General features: G+C 40.7%; 1 protein-coding gene across 2 annotated transcripts in view; it reads right to left on the reverse strand.

Moving 5' to 3' along the window:
* Positions 1 to 2,415: 2,415 nt before the first annotated feature.
* LOC107753125 (nuclear receptor corepressor 2-like) overlaps positions 2,416 to 20,568 on the reverse strand; it is a 151,900-nt gene continuing 133,747 nt past the window's right edge. For both annotated transcript variants that reach the window (XM_016569249.1, XM_016569248.1), the window contains 24 exons: positions 18,144 to 18,191; positions 17,633 to 17,794; positions 15,720 to 15,832; positions 15,459 to 15,561; positions 15,282 to 15,380; positions 15,060 to 15,163; positions 13,860 to 14,007; positions 13,653 to 13,775; positions 13,474 to 13,548; positions 13,158 to 13,372; positions 12,271 to 12,631; positions 11,976 to 12,185; positions 11,477 to 11,725; positions 11,099 to 11,194; positions 10,771 to 10,995; positions 9,798 to 9,984; positions 9,180 to 9,709; positions 6,549 to 6,667; positions 5,970 to 6,310; positions 5,395 to 5,531; positions 5,233 to 5,286; positions 4,873 to 5,091; positions 4,169 to 4,330; positions 2,416 to 3,613 (listed from right to left, as the gene is read on the reverse strand). In XM_016569249.1, the coding sequence (XP_016424735.1) occupies positions 3,417 to 3,613; positions 4,169 to 4,330; positions 4,873 to 5,091; positions 5,233 to 5,286; positions 5,395 to 5,531; positions 5,970 to 6,310; positions 6,549 to 6,667; positions 9,180 to 9,709; positions 9,798 to 9,984; positions 10,771 to 10,995; positions 11,099 to 11,194; positions 11,477 to 11,725; positions 11,976 to 12,185; positions 12,271 to 12,631; positions 13,158 to 13,372; positions 13,474 to 13,548; positions 13,653 to 13,775; positions 13,860 to 14,007; positions 15,060 to 15,163; positions 15,282 to 15,380; positions 15,459 to 15,561; positions 15,720 to 15,832; positions 17,633 to 17,794; positions 18,144 to 18,191 (4,277 nt within the window). In that variant the 3' untranslated portion in view covers positions 2,416 to 3,416. The remainder of the gene's footprint in view (positions 3,614 to 4,168; positions 4,331 to 4,872; positions 5,092 to 5,232; positions 5,287 to 5,394; positions 5,532 to 5,969; positions 6,311 to 6,548; positions 6,668 to 9,179; positions 9,710 to 9,797; positions 9,985 to 10,770; positions 10,996 to 11,098; positions 11,195 to 11,476; positions 11,726 to 11,975; positions 12,186 to 12,270; positions 12,632 to 13,157; positions 13,373 to 13,473; positions 13,549 to 13,652; positions 13,776 to 13,859; positions 14,008 to 15,059; positions 15,164 to 15,281; positions 15,381 to 15,458; positions 15,562 to 15,719; positions 15,833 to 17,632; positions 17,795 to 18,143; positions 18,192 to 20,568) is intronic.

Here is a 20,568-nt window from a genome sequence, read left to right on the forward strand (position 1 = left end):
ACCATGCTTTCCTACGCTAACCATAATTTAACTGTGGTTACAAATGGTAATCAATACGCCAAAAACCATGGTTAATTTTCGTGTATGAAAACGGGATGTGGTGTCATGATTGTAAGCTTGCGACTGGGTCAAGTCAAGTCAAGTCACCTTTATTTATATAGCGCTTTTAACAATACAGATTGTGTCAAAGCAACTGAACAGCATTAATTAGGAAAATAGTGTGTCAATAATGCAAAATGACAATAGTAAACACTAATTTTCCAGTTAAAGACAGTTCATCATTGAATCAGTGATGTCTTCATTCAGCTCAGTTCAGTTTAAATAGTATATGTGCAATCAAGTCAACGATATCGCTGGAAATGAAGTGTACCCAACTAAGCAAGCCAGAGGCGACAGCGGCAAGGAACCAAAACTCCATCGACTGTAGAGGAAGTAACTGTACATCCATCTAGTTGCAAATTGACTGGGTCTGAGGGAGTTTAGGCGGACTTCTCTGACCTTTTCCTCTCAGCCAGGTAAAGTCTCAACCATCTCTTTCTAGAAATCCCCCACTCTCTCTCCTCCCTATACGAGCGTAAACGCCCCCTATTGCTGATTGGCTACATGAGTGTTGTGGTGCTCGGTCTGATTGGTCCCATCCACTTTTTTCTCCCCGATTTACACAGCTATGACTGTTAAAACAAAACAAAAAAAAAACAAATTCAGTACACAAACAGAACAAAATGCAAGCAGGTCCAGCCAATGAAATGGTGAAATATACACCGATCAGGCATAATATTATGACCACCTTCCTAATATTGTGTTGGTCCCCCTTTTGCTGCCAAAACAGCCCTTACCCCTCGAGGCATGGACTCCACTAGACCCCTGAAGGTGTGCTGTGGTATCTGGCACCAAGATGTCCGCAGCAGATCCTTTAAGTCCTGTAAATTGCGAGGTGGGGCCTCCATGGATCAAGATTTTGTTCAGCACATCCCACAGATGCTCGATTGGATTGAGATCTGGGGAATTTGGAGGCCAAGTCAACACCTCAAACTCATTGTTGTGCTCCTCAAACCATTCCTGAACCATTTTTGCTTTGTGGCAGGGTGCATTATCCTGCTGAATGAGGCCACAGCCACCAGGGAATACCGTTTCCATGAAAGGGTGTTCATGGTCTGCAACAATGCTTAGGTAGGTGGTACGTGTCAAAGTAACATCCACATGGATGGCAGGACCCAAGGTTTCCCAGCAGAACATTGCCCAAACTATAGCATCACACTGCCTCCGCCGGCTTGCTGAGGTATTCCAGGACCAGGATTTAAAAACATTATAAATTACAAATAAATACATACTACCAACAACAGAACAATCAATGTAAATCACAACAATGGCACAATCAAAAAAAAAAAAAAAAAGTATAGCTACTGTTCTGTCCTCGATCACCAAAGCAACAACAAAAGCTCCCAAACCGGATAAAACCCACTGCTGAACTTTAAGTTTCATCCTTTAATTAGCTTCCAAAAATATCCCCAAAGTCTGGAGATTACATTGAGTATTGCAGTTTGAACTGTTAAAGATACCTTTCATAGTAAAACCATGTGACAAATAAAAGTCAAACAATATGAATTAAAACATTTCATTATATCTAATATGCATGCAAAAAAAATTAGTAACCACACCGCTGAGGTGGTCCGAAAAAGAGGCATTTTGGAGAGGAGACTGACACGGTAAATGTCTCCTTCACGGTTTTAAATTGTGCCTGCGTGACAAATTGTACAACCCTGACATAGCAAGGAGAAAAGAAACTAATTTAAAAAACAAACAATTGTGCGTAGTCACTTGGTAGTTTTAACTTCAGAAATGTATATGTCAAATACATGGCACTTAACACTAGAATTATATTTAAAACTGTACAGAGTGAAGGACTACAGGTTATATGAGGTGTGGCATCTGCTCACCTCTTTTTTTTATTACGCAGGATACATCATCTCCTCAAATTCGCCCACAGGAAGAAAAAAAACATCCCGAACCCTTCGTTCAAGCACAAAGAGCAAAAGTAAAGCAGCTCTCAGTGAGTGTCATGTCAAAGGACTGGCCAGACAGCATGGCTTTAACTCTTCAACAAATAGATGACGTGAAAAACATCAGGTTTGCTGGGACATTCAGACCCGATAAAGCAGCTTCCCCTAAAGACGTGTCCACTCGCTCAACTCTCTGCCAGTGATTGTCGCTAGAGAGTGGAACACTTGACTAGGTAGGTGACGAAACAAATCAACAAAATACTGTATAAGAAAGTAAACAAATAAATGCTGTGTAAAAAGTTGCATTCAGGTCAGCGTCCGTTAAAGGACACAGACAGGGACCGTTTGCCTACTAAGTGCTTAACTCATCACAAAAAAAAAAAACCTTCCAATCAAGGATCATGTACATAAAAAAAGTTTAAAACTAAAAACATCTCCCATCAACTATCACAGAGATGACTGAAAAGACAATGTATTATTGGTCAGCTAGAGATGCTTCTGAATGTCAAAACTAAAGTAAAAAATGAAGGTTTGATGTCAACAAATTAACATTATGTGTACCCTGTAAACCAACGATTTGGCCGTCCATGTAAACTCTCAGAAGTAGCAAGGTAAGGACAGAATGTTACAGGATAAAATGAAATCTGCTTAAAAACCAGTACAGTTTAGTGCAGGGATTGGCTAACGTGCTTCTCTGAAGGTCTTGTTTCATCACACACATACTCGGAAGGCCCAACAGCATCAGATCCATAAAAAAAAAATAACAGGGTCATCTTGGCAACACATCATGAAGGACTGCAGATGCACATGAGGGCGTGTACGTGCGTGTGTGTGGGTGGGTGCTCATTTCTGCAGAGGATTCATCCAGCCTTTGCATTACACCACACACACACAAAAAAACTATTTGCAGTTGTATTACAGTATAAAGGTGTGTCCTGAGCAGTCTAATGAGGAATGCTCCAAAACGCGTCAACAAAACAGATTCAGTCCATGAGTCAACTCTGATAAGGCCTGCAAGACGACACAAATAGAAGTATTTATATATATTCATATAAAAAAAAAAACTAAAAAGTGATTCATCCTACAAGTTGTCCTGGAGTGATGCACACTCTAATACATGTGTGCGCATTCACAAACACACTGACACAACACGCGTCTGCAGCCATTTAATGCACTTCCACTAATGGCGTGAGTGTGTGGGCTTGGGGTGGGTTATGGGATGTGTGTCTCTGTATGTATGAATATGTTTAGAGGTATCAGAGGGCACGAGCGCAGATGGCGTGTGTGTTCCTGTAAGTGTATGTCAGTATGGACATGAGTACGTGTGTGTTCACGAACATCCCTGTTTACAGTAACAAGTTTTTGTTCATAAGCAGCAAACGTTCAGTCCTAGTGTATGCGGTGTGAGGTGTGTGTTCACTCGCTGTCTGACAGGGTCTCGTATTGAGAGCACAGCAGAGGTTTGGGTTCTTCCTCCCAGGTGCGGGGTTGAGTCTGGCCCTGTGGAGGTGCAGACGCGCCCTGCAGCGTAGGGGAAGGTGAGGGTCCCGACATCATCCCGCTGGGGAGACGCATCTGCATGGTCAGGGGATTACAGGGGAATGGAGTGGGGCCTGAGAGGAGAAACCAGAAAAAAATATCAGAAAATATAGATAAATAAAATGCACAGTATCATTCGATATGATTTTTTATTGTTTCTAAAAGAAGTATGATCATCAAGGCTGCATTTATTTGATCGAAATACAGTAAAAACAGTAATATTGTGAAATATTATTGCAATTTAAAATAACTTTTCTATTTGAATGTATTTTAAAATATAATTAATTCATATGATGGCAAAGCTGAATTTACATGATCCTTCACAAATTATTCTAATATGCTGATTTGATGCTCAAGAAACATTTCAGATTTTTATCATTGTTGAAAACTGTTGGGCTGCTTAAGATTTTTGTAGAAAACCCTGATGGGTTTCTTTTTTGGATTCTTTGATGAATAAAAAGTCACTATTGATCAAATTATTGCAACATTGCTGAAATTAATTTCTCTCAAAATGTATTTTATAATGATTTGAAATATTAGTTGAAATTGATTCAGTTATTTTAGTTGACAGATGTTGCTAATATTTAATAAGTTTCTCACCCGTACTGTGATTGTGTTTGTGTGTGTACCTGTAGATGAGGGTCTGTCCTCCCACACTCTGTTGCTGAGTGGGGTGTGACGGTTACAGTCTCCCTCAGAGTGTACAGAGGACACAGATGAAGGTCTCTCTCCTCCAGACAGACCAGGAGACTTAGTCTTGCGACCGTTAGAGTGCCCTCCTTTGGATTTGACTGAATCCAAACACAGGACACAAATCAGAGATATTCGGACAAACAAATATTAAGATGCCTGAACGTGTTTCCAAAATCACTGTCAACTGGTGGATCGTGTATCAAAAATGGTTTGCAGGTCTGTTCTGATAGGGTCATGGACAACAGGGAAAAACTATGCATATATAACTAATAGACAGCAGAGACCATGCTTATTTTGTTCTAGACATGAAAGGAACTAAACAATATTTTGGCACAAATTCACCTGTTTCTTGGTAAAAACTAGTAAAATAAGGCAAGTGCCAAATCAAACAGCTTGTGCTACATGCCCTTCAAAAAAAAAATTTAAAAAAAATAAATAAATAAATAAATAAAATTAAAATAAAAGAATGCAGGATAAGAAACCACAAGTGCATTAAATACAGGCACATCATGTAACAATTTATCACATGCTGTTAATAATTTACTATCTTTGTGAGGACATTTGGTCAAAGAAATGGCCCCAAAACCTGACACCTGCTGCCATGAAGGTAGCTGAATTATCAAGGGTTTATTTGCCGCACCTGGCAGGGAGTAGGGGTCTTCAGAATGCCCATCCGCTGAAGCTGGCGGCCCGACAGCAGCTGGCACACCAACACTCATCGAGTTGACAGAGTTGGACGGTGAGCGATCATCCATCTGTTCATCATACTTGCCCATGAGGGCTTTCCTGATGATGGCCTCCAGACCTATAGTATTACCACTGGCCTCTGGTGCTGGGTGACTGCGCACGCTCACGGGTGCTAAAAGAGATGTAACAGTGGTTGTGATAAAGAAACAGGTGTGTGAAGTGTTATTTGGCAAGCTTTCTTTGAGACACAGGACAGTAGTATAAAATGAACTGCTATTGTAGAGAATAGACCACAACTGGAGGAGATGCTCACCTGCATTTGTAGAGGCAGGCATATTAAAGATTTCTGTCCCAGGTTGGCCCTGGTCTAAAACAGAGACCGGAAGAGATATGTTTGAGCCCTTTAGCTAGCAACAATAACATATATTGTTGTACATATATATATTGTACAACAGATTCAGTCCCATTAACTCACTAAATTCAGCCTCTGCGCCGACCACCATCTTCTTAATCATTTCCTTCTTGCTCTTGACAATGGCGGAGTTGCTCTCAGTCAGTTTACTGAAGAAGGCTGGTGGTTGAGAGCTACTGGCCGGAGAACGAGATCCCATACTGAGACACAAAAGCAGAGAACGAGTAATGAAAATGTAGGATGAAAGACTGTTTATTTGTCTGTGTGCTAGTGTTGTCCAATTCATGAATGAATCCTTCTATTGTGTCAAATAGTTGTATTGATTTGTTCAAGAATGGATCCTTTTCGCAGACTGTGATGATGTGCTTCCACAGTTAATAACATTAACAAATGGAAATGCAAAAATTATATCTGTTGTAGTTTTCTATCCACCACTAAAGTTCAACCAATTATGACAACTTGCACCTCTGTGAACCAAGGAAATGTGAAAAGAGTCCATTGGATAGAATCAGTCCGTGCAGACTGAGAACCCCTGAATTGTTGTTTTGAACAATTTATTGTTCAAAAGAACCGATTCGCTCCAATGATTCCGACTCCCATCACTATTGTGTAAGTGCATCTGCTCGTGTGTTATATACCCCTGCTCTGCTTGTTCATTAGGGTAGGCGGCTCCTGGCATCTCCGGCTCTGAAACGGCCCCTGGTGGTGAAACAGGTTCAATCCCATCGGCAGCCAGACTCACTGGAGAGGCCTTACTCTGAGGAGGAGACCTGTCTCTCCCTCTCTCCCTCTCAGCAGCAGTGCCTTCTGGGGTGTAGCGGGCGTTGGGGTCTGTTGGGGTCTGGGCTTGGGGGGCGCTGGAAGGACGGGTAAGATCCAGCACAGGGGAGTTGTGATACCCAAACACAGGCTGTAGAGATGATTGACCACCTATATGGCCTTGCTGCGACTGTCGTGTGTAGTCTTTAGTGATCACCTCCTGTAAAGAGAAGACATCCATTTGGTGATGTGCAAGCAGGTGAAAAGTACACATATTTATATTCAGAACAGCAACACTATTCTTTCAGTGATACTGCATAAACTATAAAACAGATGGTTCTGACCAGGGTCTGAAATCAATTTTCCATAAAAGGGCAATATTTGCCCACTGGAAATAAAATTTTTTTTAGATTGTTTTATTGTGCAGGGACATTTTTGTTTAATTTTTTGGCACTTACACTGATGTGCTGGGCGAGGGTGACCACTCTCTGAGAGCCTTTGACAGCAGACGGCAGCTGCTGACCTGGAGAAAGTCTGTCCTCAGACCCGTACAGCTGTTCTAGTGCCTTTTGGTGAGCTGCAGCGAGGACAGGGAGGCACACATAGACAGGAAGAGAAGACGACATGAAAGTGCGTTTGAGTATGGTGTGGCAGAAGGCTCTGGATTACTCTGAGGGTAAGAGCAGAGACGGGTGTGTAAGCTGTGCGGTCACATACGGGCTCTGGGATTACAGTACTCAATGACTTGCTCACACGTGTGTTCAGATATCAAGCCAACATTATGGAGGCATCTGACTGTAGCAGAGTGTAAGCACTGTGCCGATTAGCAGAAATGCTTTGAACAAAAACACAACAATAAAACAGAAGCAAAATGCGTGTTTAAAATGAGCTGTGAAGATAGGAGAGGTAGATATGTCTGTGTTATTACCAGGCCAAAGAGCCAAAGATATTTTCCTTTTTCTGCAGCTGTACATTTGGATTTTCCCACTGTTTTGACACTACCCATTCTTATCTTTACAACAGAAAAAAGTATATAATGAGTGACAAATGTGGTAACACCTGATTAAGGGCTACTGTATGATTCCGATTCCACTTAATGATTGTATTCATTCTTTTGGCAGTTTTGAGAAAGCATCTCACATATAAATGGTTTAAACTACATATTAAACAAAAAAATAATATAAACAAAAGCAATAATATTTACACTGACAACTCATGGATTCAATTCAAATGGATTGAAAAATCTTAATAGACTGTAAGCACATCCAAGAACAACATTGGTCAAATGTAGAGATGTGAATCACAAGGAATTATTGATTTTGATCCCACATAATAGTTTCAGACACTTGACAACTGTTTTAGTATTTTTGAAGAAGCCCTCCCTCATAAATATGGTCCTAACAATTTACACTACCTTTCAAATGTTTGGGCTTTTTCAATGTTTTTTGAAAGAAGTCTCTTATGCTCACTGTAGCGGCATTTATTGTTATCAAAAATACAGTAAAACTGTTACATTATGGAATATTATTACAATTTAAAATATCTTCTTTCTATTTTAATATTTCTTGGTAACATTTTAAAATTAGGTTTAATTTGTTAACGTTGTGTTAACTTGAACAACACGTCTACAGCATTTATTAATCTTATACATTTCTACATTTGCTAACATTTTTAAAATCAAAAGTTGTATCTTAACATGAACAATGAACAATTGTATTTTTAATAATTGACAAAAATTTATAAATGCTATAAATATATTGTTCACAGTTAGTTCATGTAAACTAATGCATTAAACTAAATGAGACCTTATTGTAAACTGTTACCATTTTTATAAATGTAATTTATTCCTGTAATGACAAAGCTTAATTTTCAGCAGCTATTACTCCAGTCTTTAGTGTCACATGATCCTTCAGAAATCATTATAATATGCTGATTTGCTGCTCAAGAAACATGTCTTATTATCACTGTTTTGTGCTGCTTAATATTTCATGGAAACTGTGATTTTTTTCCTTGATGAATAGACAGTTCAGAAGAACTGAATTTATTTGAAACAGAAAACTTTGGTAACATTATAAATAACTTCTCACATCTCAATCTCACTCACCACAAACCTTTGAACAGTAGTGTACTAAAAGCAAGACTCATGTGTTTGATACTAGTGAGATTTCAGTCTTTTGGCTGTAGATTCAATAAGATGGCGTAAGAATCCAGATATTCAACAATCGTTAGGAACCAAACACCTTGAAAATCATTCAGCTCCAGATCCATCTTGACCCTCTTTCTCTATAACTTGTATAATTTGTTTGCTTCATGCAGCTATCAAACTGTCAGAGTGCCCTCCCTCCCAAAAAGGAAATGAAACGGGAAGCAAACACGAAGAGCTATGGAATGTTCCCCAAATTTAAAAAGAAAAAAAAAAGAAGTAGAAGAAGATAAAGGGGGAACACAAGAGGCAAGCCAATAAAGACGTTATGAAACAATGAGCAACCACATGACTGGAATGACTGAGCTCTTAAAGTTCACCTCAGGATCTCTCTCTGGTCTAGAAAAGCTTGTCTCCAGACACGTCATTCTGGACCGTTAGGGCGTACAGTGAATTACCAGTTCACTAAGATATACGCCTGTGGCCGTTACAGAGCAGAAGCTCAAATCATTTAATGAGCTTCAATAAATTCATTTGTGGAAGTTTGGACTGAAACGTGCAGAATCTCCCCTCAAAATTTGGATTTGGCAAACGGTCAGATGGGTTTAGGTGATGCAGAAGGGGAGGTAAACCTTTGGTGGTCTTTAAGCAATGCTTCAGATGCCAAAAAAAGCTAAAAAGCAATAGGTAGAAGCATATTCAAAGAAAATTTTTTTTTACAAAACCGAAAGAATATGGAAACCGGGTTGATTCTGATCAATGCCAACCACCACAAGCGTGCACTAGGCCACAGACGTAAAGGGGGTGGGAATGGGGCAGGGACGCAGGAGGGGTAGAGGAAGGGTGGAGGGATGGAAATGTGTTGGGTGGACTGGTAGAGGACGGGGAGAGGAGGGGAGGGTAGGGAAGGTGGCATTAACAGCCCACAGGTCCCAGAGCGTCTTACCATCACAGGTGCCGTTGGTCGCGAGCGCACCAGTCTCTGGCATCGCCGCATCACAAGAAATTTGATGCATGATTATCGCGTTTATGAAGTTGGCCGCTGTCATGGTGGTCTTACCGAGTGCTCGAAGTTCGTGTTCCTGTATGGACATCACTTTGTTTTGAGACTTTTCCCTACTTGACGCACTGCTGATGCCATCCCCACCACGAGACGGGATGGAACTGCTGCCGCTGTTGCTTTCGGAAGCCAGCAAGGGGTGCCCTCGAATTGTGGGCAGACCAAGGTGGGCACCAGAGGCCTGGCTGTAAGGAGAGGGGTATGAACCACCGGCACCGGGGCTGGCCAGCTTGGGGTCAGGCTTGGAAGAGAATGAAAGGTCCTGATGTTTGGGCAGACCTCCACGCCCATGGCTCTTGCCCCCATCTCTGCTCGAGTCTTTAGCGTTTGAGTCTGTACCAGATGGGTAACCCTCATTGGCTAGACCAGACCGAAGGTGCCCACTAAAGCCCTGGTAGCGAGCAGAGCCCGGTGGCCTGAAGAAAGGTAAACAAATTAGAGACAACTTCAACATGTTTACCTCAATGGACTGCTCAGACAGCAGATTGAGCAGTGAAGACTCACCGCAGCACAGAGGGACTATTGTGCTCAGAATTGGGCAGGCTCTTTGAGCTGGTGTTGTGCAGAACACTGGGTCTCTGCTGCAGGCAGTCCTGGGGACGGGGGGAGAGCGGAGACGACTGGTGACTGTATGGATGAGATGGGGGACGAGAACTGCTGCTGCTGCTGCCACCCATCTGTTCTGGTGCTCCTGTTTGGACACAATATTCAGACATTTAGCAATGCTGATCTGCATATTGCTATTTGCTAAAGTACACTGACACAGAACAACTCGATATTATTTCAATTATAACTACAGCTGTAAAATGAGTGTATTAAAAATTTAAATGAAGCTGAAATAAAATAAAAATATATAGAAATATCAGATGAAAAACTACTGAAATATATGTTGAAGTTGAAATACTAAAATTAATAAAACTAAAACTGAATTATTAAATTAAAATAAATTAAAGCTAAATAGAAATAAAAACGATAAAACTACATACAGTGGGTATAGAAAATATCCCCTGTTTCTGATGCAGAAAAGCTAGTTCATGCATTCATGACCTCTAGACTGGACTATTGCAATGCACTGCTAGGTGGTTGTCCTGCATCTTCAATAAACAAGCTACAGGTAGTCCAAAATGCAGCGGCTAGAGTCCTTACCAGGTCAAGAAAATATGATCATTTCTAAACCCACTGTAACAACTAAAATAAACTAGAAAAAAAACTAAACTAAAATTAAAATCAAAACTGAAAATATAAGTCAAATAAACATTAATAAATACTATAAAACTATATGAATGGTACTAAAATAACAGCTGTAAAACAGTTAATGATTTATCAAGTTAATTAAATTAAAATCTGTCAACAAGCTAAATTAAGCACATTTAATTCCATAAATATTTGCTGAGAAAAGCCCCCAATGAAGATGATACAAAGACGTTTCATAAAGTGGCTGTTCATGTTAAAAATAAAAGGCAGTGAGGGAGCTCACCTGGTCTCCATATAGGGGCATGTTCCACGTTACCATGACCGAGGGTCTTGTCTCTTTCTCTGTCCCGATCTTTCTCACGCTCTCTCTCTCGGTCTCGTTCCCTGTCCCTCTCTCGCTCTCTCTCACGATCCCGCTCTCTTTCTCTCTCTCTCTCCCTCTCCCGTTCTCTTTCTCTCTCTGAGGATGTCGAACTGCCTTGGATCTTGCTCATGTGAGAGGCTCCCACTGTTAAGAGATAAGAGTTATAAAGTGAAGTGAATGGCGCTTATACAGAAAATTAGTTTTAAATCATCATGTTGTGTGTTTGAGTGAGTGTGTTGCTCTGTACCTGGTGAGATGGGAGAGGTGTTGTAGGCTCCGCTGGGGAAAGCTGGAGAGGTTCCTGGGATGTATGTGATACGATTCATGGGAGATGCAGATGTTCCTGCAAATGGACAGTAAAAATGAATGTGCCTCTGATGATCATAAGTATATAACATGTAATTTTTAATATGACTGCCCATATTTAGGTATCATTGCCTATTTTTGTATTAAGCTACATGACAGCTTCCACCAGGTCATTTGGAATAGTTTTCCAAAAAAAAAAATATATATACCATTGTTTACGCTCATGCAATTGTCAGTGAATAATGACTTAAATTGTGCTCCGTTTCTTTAGAAGACTAAAATAATGTAAAGGACAAAAGCCCCTTTAAGGACCCCTCACCTCTGGGTGTGGGTGAGTAGGCTAAGTTAAGGGACTGCTCTCGAGGCGTTAGGCCTCTGAGCAGGTCAGGTCTCTGGGCAGCCATGGCAGCGGCTGGCCACTGGTGCATCTGCTGGGAGGTAATGTAGTCGTTGAAGAGCGTTTGTCTGTTCTCCAGGGCTGCTGTTTCAGGGAAACCTCTAATCAGGTAGGGTGGGTAGTGGTGAGGGTAGCCAGGGGCAGGGGCCAGGTGACGGGGCAGGTAATACGCTGTTGTGGAGACAAGAAACAAAGTCAAAGCAAGAAATGCATTACATAATACATGATATAATACATTTATTTTCAAATACATGCCCTCTTATAAGTCTGGGGCTGGTTTGTTAAAGTCTATTTTGTTCACCAAGGCTGAATCTTTTATAAAATGTAACTGGTCTGGAAATCACACGTTCCCTGATATTTCCAAGTTTTCCACAATCATGGAAATTTCTACCCTAATATTGTGCTGCTTAACCGCAAATACCTGGGTCAATCGGGATTCCCCTGGGAAGAGTTGCAGGGTCAAATGATAGAGGTATCTGGCCATGGAACATCTCAGTTCCAAGCCCCTGCAGGATCCTCTCGTAAGCCAAAGACGCAGTGTGCTCACCAACTGCCAGTGGAGACTTGGTGGAGCTCACCTCTCGAGGGGTGGGAGTGGCTTTTCTCTCCTGCTGCTGGGCCTTACTAGAGCCTAAGTCACACACAATGGAACAATATTTAAACATCATACAACTCACACCAGCTACTGAATGCCAGTGATTGGTAGAACATGATACCTTCATGTGCACGCTGTGAGGTTTCTCTTGCAGACAGTGGAGAGGCTCTGTGTGAGGGCGGAGGGTAGCCGGATCTTTTGTGATCTTCATAGCCCACTGGACTGTGGTGGGGTCTGCTGCTTTGCTCTCCAATGAGTGCCAATGGAGAGGTACGGGACAGAGAGCTGGGGGTGCTGACCACAGCGCTGGGTCGGGATTTGCTCCCTACCTCATCATAGCGGGCCCTGTCAGACCCTCTGTGCTCGGGCCTAAGCTCTAGATGAGCGGACAGTCCAGAGTAAGGTCGAGGAGAGCTGGCGATGATGGAGCGCACATCATGGCGCTTGGATGAGCCAACAGGCTCTTGTTTCAGAGGGGTGCCCTATAGAACACACATTTAGTTAATATTCTGTTAATTTGACAAGGTTGTGTGGTATTGATGTTTGATGTATACCGTAAAGGCAATAAACATTTTAATCTTACCAAGTCTTGTTACTTTTAGATTTTCTTTATATTTTTTTAATGTATTTAATGAACAACCTATTAAAGAATTTACAATATGACAAATGTAAGGATTTTGATCCAGAAGAAATGGGGTTATAAAGAACCTTTTCATGAGTGGTTCTTCTTAGAACCTCTGGGAAGAGTTTTTGGTTCTGCCAGACACCTTTATTTTTAAGAGTGTAGAGGTACAAAAAAGTACCGTAGGTACTCATAATTTTGTGAATTTCAGTATTTATAGCCCTTGCTTATTTTCAGCAGTTTCAGGCAAAACTTCTCTTTAACCCTAAATATGAAATAAACGTGGGAAGAAAAGTGTAGTACTTTCAGGATTTTACTATATTTAAATTTATTTGCCAGATATCCTACCACACCAAGTTACGAAAACATCAATCAAAGCCAGTCACCTGGGTGATTGAGCCCTCCTTAGGCTTGCCTATCACAACCCCCTCAGGAGGGATCAGGTGGATGGAGCGTCCTCCCTCTTTGACGGTGGTCACCATACTCTCGTGAGAGCGTGATTTAAGAGTGTCAGTGGGATGACCAGGGCCACGGGGTGATGGTGAACCCTCTCTTTTCATCTGTTTAACCTCCCGGCGCTGACAGTCATCCCGTGGGATTCCTGGGAGAGAAAGAAGAGAAGTAAGACAAAGGAAATGTGAGTTAGAGCTCGTATGAGCCAAAGGTGATCAGTTGAGGCTGAGTTTCTGAGATAATGTTGACCTTGGGATATGGATCCACGGATGTGGTGCAGATGAGGACTATCGCGCTCGTTAGGCATTGCTCGACTAATCAAGCCTGCAAAAGAGAGAAACGGCAGGTGAAGGAACGTTAACTGGAAAAAGGATAAACGGTGAAACTCCATTGTCCATGATTGTTAAAGAAGGTTGTCTTATGCTCACCTTCAGTGGCAGATATTGAGTCTCTGATGGGTGGCACACGAGAAATGCCGACCTCCATCATGTCATAGGTCCTCTTCAGCCCAGCCATGTCCCCACGAGCCTCTTCCTTAGAATTTGGACCCCCTGTGTGTTCAAACACAAACAATAGTAAGAGACAATTTCTACCTTTATTAGGTTCTGAGCATTTACATGTTTGTGTACACTTACGGTCAAAGGAAAGGATGTGTCCACTGATGCCCTCGTAGACTACATGCCCCTTAGAAGGAGTGTCTTCTCTGTTTCTCTCTCTGCTGGGGCTGTCCTCAGTAATCAGACGGGTTATTGTGCCCTTGTACAAGACATCTGCAGGAGTGCCCTGAAAAAAAATGATAGGAAAGGTTTAAAACAGAACGCTAATTTTTTCTTCCCTTTTGTGACATATATCCGATACTTAAATCATGCTGCACAAACTACTTGAAGACTAAAACTACCTTCGTAATTTTAGGAAGACTACAATGTACATCAAGGAGGGTAAGACTTCCTGGGGTCTGACCTGGTTTGACCCTTGTATTGTGAGAAAAGAGGACTCAAAGCAGCAAGCACTTTGTGTCACTGGTATTTCATAACTATATTATAAGGTTACAGTAATGAAGAATATGATTATGTTGAATCTGTGCTACAAAAAAGGCAGAGAACTGTTCAAATTGTTGCAAGAAATCGCAACAGGACAAATTAATTTTAAAAGTTTGATCTTTAACTGGACAATGTTTCAGCTTCAGATATACTAGTTAAAACATCATGTCATACAGCTGCTTATGACCATATCTCTACCTGTATCAGGTGAACTCTTACTGACAATGACTCCTTATCTCTCAATAAATCTGCCAACAGTGTCACACAGCTAAACACAGAGCTTATCTCTGCTCACAGAATTGACCTCGGTCTGATTAAACGCTCGCCCTAACCCATTCTGATTTGCTTGAGCGTGTAAATGTGTGTCACAGTAGGTCAGTTGGCACACTGCGTGCGTGTCTGAGTGATTGGTAACATCAGACTGTGTAATCGTGTAAATGCATTAATAAAAGGAGAGAATAGGATTGGACACTGTGTACCTGTTGCTATGGCAACTGATTACCCAGTTATGTCATAATATGACGTGATATGGCTGTGACACAAACTGCCCGTTCCATTCGCTTGTTAAAGGGGCTTTTATATGAGCTGACTGCTCACTGTAATTCATGGATTCCAAGAATGAGAACATCACGTCACAGTTGTACCCAAAAATATGTTCAAGTTCACTGTGAATTTTCCTTTGTACACGACAGATGGCAAGCTTGTAAATGCTTTGTGTTCCATACGCATGAGAGTCAATGCACCAGCTCAATGCTAGTGAGAGAAGACAAGCTGCATAATATAGATTAACCACACCTGCGTGATAGAACCTCCTCGATATGACATGGAAGGTTCTTGGTGCACACGCGTGCCAGGGATGCCCTTCGTGATGCTGCCACCCTGAACAGCTGGCATGGGGCCTGTGAGAGAGAGTTAACGTTTTCAATCTATTCACGATATGAGCCTTATTTCTGCATTTTAATCTCTTTGAACTAGAACTGAATTGAGATGAGGGATAATGATTTTTCCCAAACTCACCCCGTGACGTAGCGCAGTCCTGTGAGGAGAGATTCTCAGCCTGAGAGGAGGCGGCCCCGCGTGGAGATAACTGCTCCTGTTTAACCACTGGAAACCCTCCTAAGGAGAGAGAAAGAGATGTTGGATATGGAAAATGGACAGTTGACGTGTGATCTCACAATCACGACACAAACTCACCCATTTTCCTCTGGTCCATCCAGGAGAGAGCCAGGGATCCTGGTGCTGGGATTTTTCCATGGTCGGAGCCATGAGATAGGTTGTGCAATTGCACTGGAGTACCCTGCAATACAAAAAAACATGTACACCAGTGTAATTATGCATGTTCACATTAATACACCATTAAACCACTCCGAATGTATTATACATAATATTGATATGCCCCAGTTATACGACTTCCAAAGAACATTGGTACTGTGAGAGATTATGTGGTGCTCTTACCTGCGTGATGGAACCACCAGGCTTGGCAGAGGAGATGAGAGGAGGGGGTTCTGGGATTTGGAGAGGCCGCACTGCAGCCATTCTCTCCTGTGGCTGTAGAGAAGGAGCCAATGCTGAAAGAGGGAGATTAAAAAATATATTGTATTATTTACACTACTGGGCAAAATTCTGAAATGATTAAGACTTTTATTTATTTATTTTTTTTAAGAAATATTTTATGCTCACCAAGCCTGCATTTATTTGATCAAAAATACAGTAACAACAGTAATAGTGTGAAATATTAGAGTTTAAATGAACTGTTAGTTTTCTATTTTAATATACACTACACATACACACAAATATTGTATTTTATAATAATAAATAATAGGGATGCAACGATACCAATTTTTCCAGAACGAGTCCGATACCGTTACTTTTTTGTACTTGCCGATAATGAGTATCGATACCTGTATTTTCATAGCATTTGTAATTTTTTTAAATATTGGGTACAGAAACCAAAAATAAAAAAAAACGAATCATGTTAGCTGGCTTAATTTATCAAACAGATATTTCCTACAGTTATTTAAAAAAAAATTCCTGTTTAAATGTATTGTACAAGCTTTTGTTATATTTTCACTGTTCATTTTATTGCTTTATGGCAGCGGTTCTCAATTCCAGTCCTCGCGTACCACCGCTCTGCATATTTTGCATGTCTCTCTTATTTAACACACCTGATTCAGACAACCAGCTCATTAGAAGAGAGCTCCATGAATGAACTGTGTTCAGACTGACATGGTCCCTACACAGTGTTCATTGCTCCCTACTTCCTGAGCACGGGAAATCTGTTGAAGTTTACTTCACTTCGGAACATTCATTCACGGATTTGCGCTACACTACTGTCTGAAGCGTCTTCACACACAGACGAAACTTACTAGAGAAGTGAGAAGAGTGATATAATATACCTCTATAAATAAATACAATTTAAATTCATGTCTCGCACACTTTAATGCCCTTTGAATGGAACATATATGCTCCCTTCGAACTGGAATCATGGCGGAACATCCTGTGATGTCCACTTCGCAGGGCACTTACGGTCGAATAGAACAAATGTCTGAAGTGATAAGAGATAAATACAAAATGTGCAGAACGGTGGTACGCGAGGACTGGAATTGAGAACCACTGCTTTATGGTATTTTATCTGTAATTCAATAGCACATTAGAGCTGCTCCATTGCAGCGACAGAGTAATGTAATCACAAGACGTTTTGCTGTAATAACACGGCGAACCACTCATTATACATAAATCATGTAACAGCGATGAACATATTTTCTGAAATATAAGTCGCGTTTTTTTTCATCTGAAACGTGCTGCGACTTATAAAGTCAGGTATGCTTGATGTTTAAAATAAATGTTGTTTATAGTGAATGTCCCTATATTTTTTGTTTGTTTTATATTTACGATTTAGTTTTAATCCAAATGATGCACGAGTGAGCGAATAGCAATCAAGAGCATGCAACAGAAGTGCGCACTCTCGCTCTACTTACCGTTAGGTAACTTTAGTAACTTGTGCATTGTTTTAATTATTTGCTTTTGACATATCCGACTGAACTACAAACTTTCCAGTGATGTCTGTGAGAAAAAGATACTTGCTCGACAAGCTCGTACATCTGTGCCACCGCACACTCAATCCACTCAGTGTGCTTTGCTTATCAGCTATACAGGCATGAATATTGAATGTTTAACATTAAATTAATTACATACATATATTTCATAGACATCCTTAATCTCTAATAAGTCCCTTCTGCTGTCCGTTTTTCTTTGTCTGGATTTTTATGAGTACAAGTACAGGACAGCAGTATCGGTACCAGTGCATGCCTAATAAATAATATTATAATATTATTTTTGACTTAATTAACAGGGCTATATTGTCTTACAGGGATTGTAGTGTAGCAGCTGTTCATGGCTGAATTTGGCCATGTCTCTGGGAGAGAGCTGGTACGGTGACATCACTGGTCGGCCTAGACCTAAAGCCCGAATATCATCAGCCCCAGGAATCTTTTTACCGTCCGCAAGAGGAGAGAATGCCCGAGATTTATCTGCACACATGGACAAAACCATACAAAGATGACTGTCAAACAGATGATTACTGGATAGCATTCTATGACAATCTTTTTTTTGCCGAAGGTGAAAATGTCAAAGCTCAAATCATCATAACCCCTGCATCAAAAGCAGCAATCTCCAGTGTGAAAACACACAGATAGAAGTTATTCAGAATCTTCCTCACACACATTAACAGATCATCAGGCTCATCAGCACTCTGTAAGCTGGAATCTGAGAGCGTAGCGGCATGCAAATACATCTGCGAATCATTCACACTCCCAGAAATCAACACGCTTGATTAGAGTCCGCTCCAATAGTGAGTATGCATGTAGTGTGTAAACCTACGTAATCCATGTAGCAGAGCCTGAAGCCATCTCTCGTTCCCCTCCAGCTCTGCAGGGACAGACACACTGCAGCTCATCACATGGCCATGACCCAAGACTCTTTCTCTCCAAGTACTCGAAAGGAGCAGTTTTGTGACTTAAAGGGAGAGTTCACCCAAAAATGAAAATTCTGTCATCATTTACTCACCCTCAGGTTATTCCAAACTTGTATGAGTTTTTTTTATGTTGAACACAAAAGAAGATATTTTGAAGAATATGGGTAACCAAACATTTGATGGTCCCTATTGACTTCCATAGTATGGAAAAAAAATACTATGGAATTCAATGGGGACCATCAACTTTTTTTTCCTTTTTCTTTTTTCAAAATATCTTCTTTTGTGTTCAACAGAAGAATTAGAATTATACCGAGTGGAAACAACTTGAGGGTGAGTAAATGATGACAGGATTTTCATTTTTGGATGAACTATCCCTTTAACTTAATTCTGAGAGCCCAAATTGAATAACATCATAATCGTTGTTTAATGAAGTGAAATTTCCCTGTTGAGGACTCATTCACCCATAAATAACATGTAATAAAACTGAGATTATATGGTAATCCCCACCCTTTCCAGAAAAAGATCATTTTCTCTTTCTGTCCTCATTCATTTCACTTCCTTTCAAAAGGCTTCTCTTATATTCAATGTTTAATCACTGAAATACAAATTTTAAAGTGGAAGTGAAGCAGTCAGTTAGGTTAACATTATTTAGTAAAGTGATTTCCACTTTGATTAAAAATAGTTTATCATTCTCATGTAAGCCTTGTCAGTTTAAATATTAAAGTGTTTTAAGCCATTCAAGCGTGAGACAGCATGGAATAGATTTCAGTGCGGTATTTACACGCTGTGACAGACCTTTTCTGAAAGAGATTTAAATGCTAGCGCGTTGTGATAGATCATTTCTGTTCGCGCCGGCGGCGCTGCACACACACACAAAGCCACAGCTCGGCTCGGACAGCACGTGAGTAGGCTACCAAATTGAGCTTTCTGTCGCGCCTTCATCAGCAAATGCACACAAAGCACATCGGAATGACAGTCTTGAGGAGTATCCACGTAAACGAGTATTGTTTCCGATCCGCACTTTACCGGTGCGGTTTCTTCAACCCCTAATACTGCTCAGTCCCATCGCCGTATTGGCTCAAATGCATAGGCAATTGCACTTATTATGGACTTAACAGTGCTTTCAATGTAATCTTCCTCCATTTCAAAACAAGCGTGTGTTCAAAATGTAAAGAAATGCTTCTATTACTTCACTGGCCATCGAAGCGAACCAACCCCGTGACGTCACACGCGGTGGTACTGCAAGATGGCGGCGCCCTTGCTCCAAAAGCTATAACAAAACAACCTTTTTTCTTTAAAATGGTTACATTAATCATGTTTGTTATATATTTTTTAATCAAATTGGAAATCACTTTACTAAATAATGTAAACTTGACTGACTGCTTCATTTCCACTTTAACCAATAAGCTTATAATTACATTCATGTTATAGTCGATATAAAAAAAAATACTACACCAGTTTATCTGTACTTTTAAAGGGATACATTGAAATATAGAATATACAGAAAACAAGAGTCAGTCTAAAATAGAGTGGTACGAGAGACACACAAACTAGCACAGCCATGTAGGAAATTGACTGCCAGGGGCAACAAGTCAATTATATACTTTAGTGGTCATTATACAAAACATATTTGCTGGCAGAATTCTGCAACTGATCTTTCAGAATCAAGTTTGCCAATCAAGAGCAGTGTCATAAATATTAAATTGTGTCTGATGGACATTATACAAAATAAGAATCACTTATTTCAGCTCATACCAATATGGTCACAAATGTATTGTGCTGCCTAACATTATGTGTTCAGAGAGTAAACACCAGCAAAGTTATTGCAGTTTTTTTTTTTTTTTTGCTGTATTTTGGTTTGCAATTTCAGTATAGTTTCAGTTGGTTTTAATTTTTCTTAAACTCAAGATTTATCTTTTTTTTATGTTTAGGTGGATCACATTAGCAAAATGTTGGCACAATTTTGCAGGCAAATAGATTAATCTTCTATGGTCAATAGTGTAGCGATGTATGAAGTAGGCTTGCTGCGATAGACTGTGTTGACGGTGATACCGGTGTTAAGCCGCAACACCGGTTACGTCACTTGCCCACCGCGTCACCGACCCCCACCGTCGTTTTGATTTTTTATAGTAATAAAAATAATTTAGTTCAGTAAAAGAACAGACAATACAATTAAAAACTGAACGCGGCTACTCAATGCAGCGTACTGAACGACAGTCGCATCACAGATCAGATTTCATTTCTCCAGTGAGGAAAGTGAGTCGAGCTGACTGACAAGAAGAGTGAGGTGAGACAGACAAAACGATCGCGGATGATTTAGTTTCGAAACGA

The sequence above is a fragment of the Sinocyclocheilus rhinocerous genome, unplaced genomic scaffold (genome assembly GCF_001515625.1).
Source record: "Sinocyclocheilus rhinocerous isolate Xijiao unplaced genomic scaffold, SAMN03320098_v1.1 scaffold20, whole genome shotgun sequence".
In the NCBI taxonomy this organism is placed as follows: domain Eukaryota; kingdom Metazoa; phylum Chordata; class Actinopteri; order Cypriniformes; family Cyprinidae; genus Sinocyclocheilus; species Sinocyclocheilus rhinocerous.